This window comes from Vipera berus (genome assembly GCF_964194415.1).
Source record: "Vipera berus genome assembly, chromosome: 1".
NCBI lineage: Eukaryota > Metazoa > Chordata > Lepidosauria > Squamata > Viperidae > Vipera > Vipera berus.
In genome coordinates, this window is record NC_138202.1 from 84,756,299 (window position 1) to 84,767,306 (window position 11,008).

The 11,008-nt window shown below is 36.2% G+C and overlaps 1 protein-coding gene across 1 annotated transcript in view; it reads left to right on the forward strand.

Moving 5' to 3' along the window:
- The window catches only part of PAMR1 (peptidase domain containing associated with muscle regeneration 1), a 71,548-nt gene extending 63,670 nt beyond the window's left edge, over positions 1–7,878 (forward strand). Inside the window, exons 8-11 of the mRNA XM_081327530.1 lie at positions 1,471–1,537; positions 3,730–3,962; positions 5,759–6,051; positions 7,187–7,878. Of these exons, the coding sequence (XP_081183656.1) occupies positions 1,471–1,537; positions 3,730–3,962; positions 5,759–6,051; positions 7,187–7,723 (1,130 nt within the window). The 3' untranslated portion in view covers positions 7,724–7,878. The remainder of the gene's footprint in view (positions 1–1,470; positions 1,538–3,729; positions 3,963–5,758; positions 6,052–7,186) is intronic.
- The last annotated feature ends 3,130 nt before the right edge of the window (positions 7,879–11,008 follow it).

Here is an 11,008-nt window from a genome sequence, read left to right on the forward strand (position 1 = left end):
GTGAATCCATGTTTTGCACTCTTATCTGCACTGGCAGCAATTTTTGGAATAAATAAGGCAACTTTGCAGCTATTTTGCAAGAAGCACTATAATAAGTGCTTAAAATTGTGAATGTGCTCATCAGGTTTTTTTTTAAAAAAAGAAATTGTCCTATTATATAGAATTGGGATATAATGCTTCATTGGCTTCTTTATCATTTTTTTTTCATCTGACTTACTGGATAAGCTAACTTTAGGAACTGTTAAGCTGAAGCTGGACAGTACAGAAAAGAATTGCTTGCTTATAGAAACTAAAAACCATCTACAGAATGAGATTGCTAATTCACCTTTTCACAGGTTTGCAATTAAACAAGTGGGCGGTAGAAGAAGTCTTTATTTTTGGAAGAATCCAGACAATTTCTATCAAAACAGGGAGGAAAACAATAAAATGCTAATGAAAAGCATATTGCATAAAAATGGACACAGTAATCAGTCAATCATAGCTTTTGGGCTGATATGTACTATTCCTTCTATAATTTTGCATAACCACATTAGAACTACTACCCTTAGGGAGATCTATAGCCAACTCAGGAGCCAAATGACAAAGATATACTGTACAAGAGGACAAAGTTCGAGTCATGTCACGCTAAATGTTTTGTCACCGCTTCCTCCCACTTTACCTCTTTATAAATATTAATTACTAGCCCATTGTTGGGCAAGCCGATCCAAGACAGAATTCTAATAAATAAAATGTCTAAATCTTTCACAACCATATAATGGCTTGTCTTGCATTTAAAATGAATTAATACTGCGTTTAATTCTTAATTTCATAATGGTTTATCTATTACCTATTTCTGCTCTCATTTATTAAGCATGAAAAGTAAAAGTAAATATCAGTTTTCAGAAGGAATGAGGTTTGTGGAACTATTAATGATCCCATGTCTCATCCAAAATATAATAGGCTCTCTCTAATATCCTTCCTGCTAATAGTGGACATATATAATCCATGGACCAGCTGGGTGATTATTGCCAGGCTATAAATATGCAGAAGTAGGGTATAATTATGCTGTTCTTACTGAGATATGTAGAACCTCTAAGTAGAGAAGCAGTGGGTTGCATCATTTCTATGGTCTGTCAAATGAAACCATAAAGCTTAGGCTTGTTTGCTCAGTTTAGTTCTGTTTAAGAAAACAGAATTAAAAAAATATTCTTAAAAACATATGCAGTACCCAGGGCTTTTTTTCTCATAGAACGCTCAGAACGGAGTTCCAGCACCTTTTTTGGATGGAACCTTGTAGGGTAGGCAAGGCGGGTTGTATGACATGTGTGAGTTCCGGCACCTTTTTCTTTTACAAAAAAAGCACTGGCAGTATCTATCATTTAATGAATTGCTTGTCCTTTATCTTAATTCATTTATGATAGGGACACTATTGATTTGAGCTTGAAACATGAAAAAGGATTATGCAACATTGTGTAGTATTTTTTTTTCTAGCTTGCAGAGAACCAAAGATTTCTGACCTAGTGAGAAAGAAAGTACTCCCTATACAAGTACAGTCGAGGTAAGATTGTAATACCTTATATTAATGAAAAATATTATTCCTTGTTCTTGTGTCTCTGCGCCTGGTTGTACAAACATTATCTGCAGGCATAAACTGTAGTAGTTATTCTGCAAATAACAATGCTAGTTTGATAAAAATCTATTAGGTGGAAATGTATAAGCCAGCATGGTTACCCACGAGTTACTATATAAATATGAACATCCACTAGCAGATATATTAGCTGATATAATCTATAATACAATTTCTGTCACAGTACTTTATAATAAACTACACAGACGACCAAATCCTAATTGATGAAAAGATAAGAAAGATTTTCTGTGGAAACTAAAGAAAGGTGTGATAAGAATTGTCAAAATAGGTACTTAAAACTGTTATTGCTCCAGTGATTACATAGAAGATATTCATGAATTCATCATACATAAGCATCTGCAGGGAAAAAGGAGTGGCAAACGTTATGAAATTGATATGAAACCTCTGCCCCTTATATCCTTGAATGTAACATTGCAACAAAATTAGAAATGGCAGAACTTGTATCATGATATTGCTATGCACAATTCATAATTTTGGCATCATAGATAGGAACTGACGTCTATGTCATCCTATAAAATAATGAGCTATTGTTCCATCTTTTTGTACAAGATCCCATTTGTCTGATTTCTGCTGGGAATTATCCAAAATATAAATCTTCCTTTCAAACCTCAGCATTTGATTACTATTAGATTTAGCCAGCTTGCTTATCTAGTAACCTAAGCAAGTGTCAGGTGCAAAAAAATCAAGTCCAATTAGACTGATTTATTGCTAATATTGCATATGAGCAAGAATCTTCTCCACAAATAGTTAACACCTGTTTGGGGCTAGATATGGGTCATTGGAATTCAAGGGAGGTTGGACTTATTTTGCTTGTGGTTACTGTATATAGGGACTCTAGGCTGATCCCTCTTTTAACTCTGCCTCCAAGTTCTGCTACTCCTTGTCCTACAGCTTTCATGAGTACTTGGGTGAAGGATCAGGTTGCAGGCTAGACTAAGATGTCAATTACTGCTAGTTCCACATTGTTGCCAAGAAGAATGTATGAATCCATGAAATGGGTATATGAGTCAATCTTGATTTGAGGCACATTTTACTTTTGATATTAGAATGTTGACCTATATAGCATACAATTAAATCTCTAGTGAAAAGCAGCATAAACATGCTAGACAACAAAACTAGCACTTCCTAAATTAACACATATTTGAAGAGTTATTATATGAAAAGTATGTGATACTGTAGTACTGAATTATATACTGTAATCCTAACACAAGAGTTACACATTACATTCTCTCCAATTCTAAAATTCTTAGTGCTGTGTAATTTTTTTAGATTCAGTTAGGTTTTATTGCCACATATTTAAAATTTGTCCAGAGGAGAGTTACATGTGTGGAAAAAATCTTCCTCTTTATTTATCCCAAAATGGGTTGAATTTACAAAATTTTCAGAACTGTGTGTGTGTGTGTGTGTGTGTGTGTGTGTGTGTGTGTGTGTGTGAGAGAGAGAGAGAGAGAGAGAGAGAGAGAGAGAGAGAGAGAGAGAGAGAGAGAGAGAGAGAGAGAGAGAGAGAGAGAGAGAGAGAGAGAGAGAGAGAGAGAGAGTGAGTGTCCCATAGTGGAATAGATATAGATTCATTCTCTCCTTAAGTTTTCTTTGCTGATTTTAACAATTGCTTGGTAAGCACTTCAGTGTTCTTTTTAATGAATCTTTTGCAAAAGGAGGTCACACTTTCAAAATAGTCTAATATCTGTTAAAGGCAGTCTGGAAAGTATAGTGAATCAGACTACTGGTATATATGTATAAGTATATAGTATTATATAAGTATATTAAGTATACTTTTACTAATGAAACTACAAGACATCAGGCACATCTTCCCAACAATGGAAAGACAGTAGACAGAATTTGGATTGCCTGCCTAAATATTCTATTGGTAAGCTTTGCCTCTTAAATCATATTTGGAGAAGAGAATGCTGAATTTTACTAGGAGTCTAGAAAGTCTTGCATGGTTCCATGGGCTGCAAAGTTTCAGTGGATTATAATTATAAATATTAGCTTATTTGTAATAATGCTTTATTCCAAACTATACTTCAATACTTTGAAAGCTAAAGATGTGAAAAGGTTTCAGCTTGTTGATTATACTTCCATGTTCTCTACGAACAAAACAGGGAGACTCCCTTGCATCAACTCTATTCATCTACATTTAACAAACAGAAGTTGGAGGCTTATCCAACCAAGAAACCTTCACTACCATTTGGAGAATTGCCTCCAGGCTTCCACCATCTTCACACGCAGCTGCAGTATGACTGTATTTCTCCTTTTTATCATCGTTTGGGAAGCAGCCGAAGAACCTGTCTGAAAACAGGAAAATGGAGTGGGAGGGCCCCTTCATGCATCCCAAGTAAGAGTGTGGCTATCAAACATACAACATTAGGCAACACTGCCATGCCATAAGTAATAATATTGCTCTCTAAATGAAAATTCCTTGTGGAACAGATTGTTAAGGTTGAGGGAATTCATGTACAGTTGTCTGTGATGAGGTGCATTTTATAATAGTTATGAGAATTTATCTTCACAACCAGTCAGTGATTAGACATTCTTAAATGAAGTACATGAATGCTACTTGTAGGCCAGCCAACAAAACTATTATTCAAACATGCACACAAGGGAATACAAGCTGCTTCTTTACAAGTGAGAGGGGAGTGAAGCGGGGAGTTGCTCCTGTTAATTCTATTCAGTGTTTGTTACTTACGCAACTCAGAACATAAGGATATCCTTCAAAGATCTTCAGCTAGAGGAAAATAACCGTTCAAAGATCTTTATCTGAAAGGATGTATTAATAGCAAACAAGTTCACATTTGAGAAAAATAGACATTGAAAATACTTCAGCCAATTGTGAGACAGAGCAAGACCCATTCAACTCTCTCAGTGGGATTTGCTTTCCCCTCAGCTAACAAGCCTTTTCTGCCAATCCAACCTATTTTGGAAGCAAAAAAAAAAGCTTGTTCCTGTGAAAAAAGGAAGGTCATTGGCATTGGGAAAGGTTGGTTGGAAATGAGGCCAAAGCAGGCCTTATGCTGAAGTGAAATATACAAGAATGTCACTTCCTGCTTGGTTTTTTTGAAATTTACAGTTTCAAAATGTGTTAAAGAGAATCTGTTTTTCCTCATCTCCACTGTCTTAGGGACAGATGAGGAGAAGGGTGCAGCCATTTCCACAAAATGACACCATTTTTTTGTCATCAGAAATGGAGGCAATTGATAAATGGCGATTATCAGCTTATTTTTTGCAAATTTTCCAGCACTTGGAAAGATTTGAGGGATCTTTTTAATGAACGTATGAATGTTTCATTAGCAGTGAGTGCCAATTGTGACAAACCAAAGGAAATACTCACTAGAAAATACCTATTGATCAAAATAAATTTTAATATGCAAAAATAAAATTGAGCCCAATTCAACAGAGATTAAAATTTTTTAACCTTCACTGATTTAAAAAAGAGACGTTTATGTTTCTGCTTGCTTTTGCCACAGAAATCAATGGACTTTAAAATATTAACTCTGCCTGGATTAATGTTAAAAGCAAATTATGCCTAATTTTAAACAACTTGATTCTTCCCTTTGGATATATGTGTTTACAGTATTCATACTGTAAATGAATAAAATATTCATTTATATTGGTCTGCACATCATGCAAATAAACTGTCTATGAGAATGGAAAAGACTCATTACTTAGTTTAGAGGCTTGACAACCACAGAATATACAGAATAAGCTTTTCTACTGATTGGTGTGACTACTTCCAGTAATATTCATAAAGCTAAGACCATTTTTGTTTTGTTTTGTTTATTGTTAAGCTTCTCTTCTATTTTTCTGTCTAAACAATCAAAAAGTCTTCTCATCTTTTAGAACAAGGTTAAATATGTGACTTTAAAATCTGCTTTGGGAAGTCCTGAATATTTCATTAGCTTAAGAATATAATATGGTTTGTCAAAGAAAGAAAGAGATCTGGAAAGGAGGGTGGATAGGTAGAACTGGATAGCATTTAGAAAGCCAAAAGATTTATTTTACATAATGTAATTTTACTGCAAGGTAAAATTTGCTTGAGCTCAGGTAGTTTAATAATTTAATAAGATTGATTTTACATACTTTGTTTTATTAATTAAAAATAGTATTTCTTTCTTCTCCCTCTCCTTTTGGCAGTCTGCGGAAAGACAGAAAACACTATACTTCACAAATCATCCACAACCAGATGGCCATGGCAAGCAGCCATCTATCGGAGACCTAATGGGGTGAAGTTTCCCAATCACAGAAAAGGGACTTGGATACTGATTTGCAGCGGAGCTTTGTTGAATGAACGCACAGTTGTTGTGGCTGCACACTGTGTCACCAATCTGGGGAAGGTCACTGTTCTCAAAACAGCAGACATCAGAGTTGTTCTTGGCAAGTTCTACAGAGATGAGGATAGAGATGAGAAGATCATACAGAACCTACGGGTGAGTTGTTTGGAATGAATAGATGAGTGCTAAGGCATTTAGTACATCATAGTGAATAAAACAAAAACCAAACTTCATTGATATTTCCATTTCCCTGAAATTGAACACAGTACATACGTTCCCTTTCAAGTCAGGTAATAAGTAATTTTAATTTGTTGTTCCATAAAATTATACTTGGGTATCTTCATTTAGAGGCTTCTGGTTGTCCATATCTAAGGCTTCCAGGGATTACTTGCGGCCTAATGCTCTCAGGTCAGCCATTTAGAGATAAGCCTTACTGATATCATTATAATTAGTTGCAACTAACAGGCTGCAATGGGAGTATCCCTAGCCAATTGTTTATGGTAACAAAGATAGACGATCAATAGATACAGTAGAGATAGATAGATAGATAGATAGATAGATAGATAGATAGATAGATAGATAGATAGATAGATAGATAGATATTCTTCATCTTTACTGTTGATTCCTTGTTAATTTTTTCTTATATTACTGGATTTAAAAAAATGCTTTGAAGGTTCTAGTAGATTAATTAAATTTTAAAGAAACAGATCAATAAGCTCTATCGTACCTAGATTCCATTGATATCATCAACCCCAATAAGTAAACTAGGAAGGCTGAAACTAATTTAATGGGGCTGGCTATAATATAGAATTTTGCAAATCTTTTTCTTCTGTACCTCCTCCTTATAGTGAGGTGAAATAGGGAAGTGACTGCTTCAGCCACGTCTTAACCGTTATTTTATTCTGGACTTTTAAAATGTTTTACTGCCTTTACCTGGGATGCATATTTCCATCAAAATAATTTTCTTTTTTCTACACTTGAGTATTATCAGGTTTGTAGTCCTTTGGTTTTGATTTAATATTGCAATCTACGGTTAGATTGTACTCAAGCTACCTTCCTCCTTCTGAGACTTTCCAATTGCCTTGGGAACCTACCTGTTACAATTCCCATCTAGCATAGCTGTATTCCAAGATATCCATGGTTTGGGGTCACTGTTATAACTGTGGCTGCAATTGACAATGGTTAGTGACTGCTAAAGATGATTTGGGATTTCATATACAATATTAAAATGAATAGGATAAAATATATGTAACATGTAAATTCTTATATTGTTGTTCTGGATTTCTCCTAGATTTCAGCCATCATAGTTCACCCAAATTATGACCCTATATTGCTTGATTCTGACATAGCTATCATTAAGCTCCTGGACAAAGCCAGAATCAGTAGCCATGTCCAACCCATATGCCTGGCTTCCACACGTGATATCGATCCTCCCACAGATGATTTGCAAATAGTCATCACCGGTTGGAAGATCCTGACTGATGTTACAGACCCAAACTACAAGAATGATACAATTCGTAGCGGGTCTGTTCAGATAGTGGACTCCCTTCTGTGCGAGCAACAATATGAGGAACATGGAATCCAAATCAGTGTCACTGACAGTATGTTCTGTGCCAAGCAACATCCCACAGCAGCTTCTAACATCTGCCCTTCTGAGACCGGAGGGATTGCTGCAATACCTTTGTCAGGAAAATCTTCTTCTGAGTTAACTTGGCATCTCATGGGTTTAGTGAGCTGGGGCTATGACAAGACGTGCAGCCTACAACTTTACACTGGCTACAGCCGAGCAATTCCTTTCAAAGACTGGATTGAGAAGAACATGAAATGAAATGTTTAGCTCAGAACTGTTTTCTGAAAAGATAGCTGTATTGGTTCCTCTCTCTGATACTTCAGGTTTTTCATCTGCTGAAGTTAGAGCAGGGCCCTCAGTAATTTGCCACAATCTAGCTGTTCTGTACCAGCCTACTACTGGCCCTGCAGATAAGGCAGGGACAACCCCTTTACAAGAAGGCAAGAGGCTGGAACTAAGCCTGCCCAATTTATGGACACAAAAGCAAACAGAGCAAAACAAGACACGAACCATGAAACAGGAGCTATTCAAACGGTTGCCTTCAGCAAACCAGCCCTCCCACGCATTCCCCTTTTAAACAGTTCAGGGCATGGCTTCTCTCTGCCTCCTTCTGAGGTGCCCCATTGCCTTCCTCTGTTTACTCCTGATTGACTGCCTCCTGCATCGGGCATCCTTGAACCGGGCCAGCTGTGGGTCATCTTCATCCACGCTGTCAGGCTCACACAGCTGGGTCTGCGTTGTAACCAGATGGGAGGGGCCTGGCTGAGGGCTCTCATCAGCAAGCTCTCCAACACCCTCAGCAACCTCTCCAACACCCCCCTCCTCCTCCTCTGAATCGTCCGACCCAACTGCCGAACCCACAGGCTGACCCTGAATCACAACACTAGCTATTCAGGGAGGGTAGATGGTTTTATCAGAAGCTCCGAATATATAATTGGATTATCATGTCTCAGATTTCCCCTTTCTTCTGGTGAGAACAAAGTATGATGGGCCAAAGTAACTGTATGCTATCTGTTTTAACACTTATCTGAATAAAAAGATCCGAAGGTATTTGCACAAGTCTGAGAAACGTGAGAGAATGGCAAGAGATTATTCAAAACCTGGATGAATTTATTATGGGCTATGTTAGTTTGTTTTGGTATATTTTATATTATATTTTTCCCTCCTAATATACTGTACATATTCAAATAAACAAAGGTTCTCTTAAACCTGCAACCAAAATTTGATCATTGATCCATCTCAATCTTTTCCTATCCATTGTGTTCAATTTTTTTTAAAAAAAACTTGTTAGAACTAGAAAATATAGAATAGTAATACATTTATAAAAGGTATAATTCAGCACTTTTCATATCTCCTATGTTCCGGGATCTTTTTTTCTCACTGATTAACTGTCAAGACATATTTGTGTTTCCATCATAGAACGTCTGAAAATGGATAGATTTTGTGTTTAGGAAAAGGCATTCAATATACATGTAGAATACAAGCTATGTCTTCTGAGTTTCTATGTCTCTCAAGTTCTCCAGCATTTACCCGAAGCACTTTGAAAACAGTTACTATAATCCAAATAATAAATATTTCACCAAAAAACGGAATTAAAGTGTGCTTTTGTTGTAACAATTGCAGTACAAAACAACTTTTGTTTAATCTCTACCCGACATGCAGTTATGTGGTGAGCATGCAGCCTGAAATTATTTTATGAAAATGTTATAAAATGCTGGAATCCTAAAAACAATTTAAGGATTTAATATTATTAGGTGTTAGGCAATGTTATAAGAATTAGACCTACAAATGCATTCACCAGTCTGAACAGTTCTTTGTGGCTTATTTTTCCTTGAAAATAATGACAAAAGCAAATTAGAAATAAGTTACAGTTCGATTTATTAAAAACAAACTTATTAAGATACATTAGTTTGTCAAGCAAAGCTCGCCAATATCATAAAAACAAAGCAAGAATTCTGTATGATAAAACCTAACAGTGGGATGATCTTCCCATTCTTAATCTTCAAGGAAAATGAGTCTCTTGGACTACAGAAATCAGAGGCCACGTTTTTTTCAATCTTGTGCACTTAAATTGTGCACACTTCACTGACTATTTGGTATTAAGTTTTTCTTCTTAAACTATTCACATTTTCTCAACCTTCATAATTCAATCTTCAAGTTTCCAGGAAATAAAAATTCCTTTACTCACATAACAATAAAGCCCAGCAATCTATTGCAAAGTTAGGCTTTTCCCTGTTTTTGCCATCTCTTATTAACTGCAAAGTTTGGCCATCTGGTAGCCAAGTTATACATTTTACTGTTATCTCAAAGTCTCCTTCAATCATTGTAGCTAACATGTCTTTCTTCCCAATTGCTGGTTCTGTGTTTAATCATGTTCTGTCATGCTGTTCTTATTCCGATGGTATGAGTTGCAGCGTAGGGCTATTTTAGATTTTAGGCACAACTGACAGCTTTTATCATTTATTCTATACTAATAATGTTTGCTTTTTTGTTTCCTTTGGGTCGTCTCACTCATGCTGTAATTTGTATGTTATGACAACTATTCAAACGTACATGTATTTCTTTGGTTTGCACAATAGATTCTTTCTCTCCTGTTCAGGAGATAAGAACAAAAATTCTATAGGGCATTGACATTTGGCCCCGGAAATATAAACAGCATTTTACATTCAACATTACAGACTAACAGTCTGTTTCTCGCCTTAGGTAGACTGAAATGCCTGTGGGAGGCAAAGGCATCATTTCTTTCATTTACTTCTTGCAGGGAGTTGTGTGGGATCCACCTAGGCCATGGAAAAATACAAAAATAACAAGTAAGGGTGTGGACAAAGGAGGAGAAATCAAGATGCAAGTGAGAGATAAGTAGAGTTATATGGCTCACCTTCTGGTGGAATCACCTATCATAAAGGAACCCAACAAAGTTTGCGATATGACAATTTGTTATAGAGATTTCCATTATCTGTTGCTGTTCTGAACCACCCAGAGTTGCTTAAGGTGGGCAAGTATAGAAATCTTATAAAATAATAATAACCCGTCATATTGTGTTAAGAGGAAAAACTGTGGAAAAACAATATTCTGATAATCTAGAGCAGACATGTCAAACTTGCGACATCACGTGACATTGCGCGATGTATCGGAACTTTTTCCCCATTGCCGACAATGGGGTGGATGTGGTTTCCTCGTGACGCATCCAGCCCGCGGGCTGGCAGTTTGACACCCCTGATCTAGAGTGACTTTTGAAGCAGATGTAGGAAGGAGGTAGTTCTTCAATGAAAGAAACAAGACACAAAAGACATATTAGCTTAAGCAGGTACATTCCAGTTTACAAAAGTCAGTAAGCAAGAAGTTAAAATCAATAAATCAGGCTAGGTTGTAGCTGAATAAAATCTAATAGAAAAAGCAAAATATGACTTGAACAATGAAACAAAATAAACTCAGTACAAAGAAGTGTTTCCTTGGTAACTGCTTCATGATGTTAGTATGGTAAATGTTTCTACCTCAGAGTGAAAACTTAATCTTCCCCAAGGGAAAATATAACTATTAATG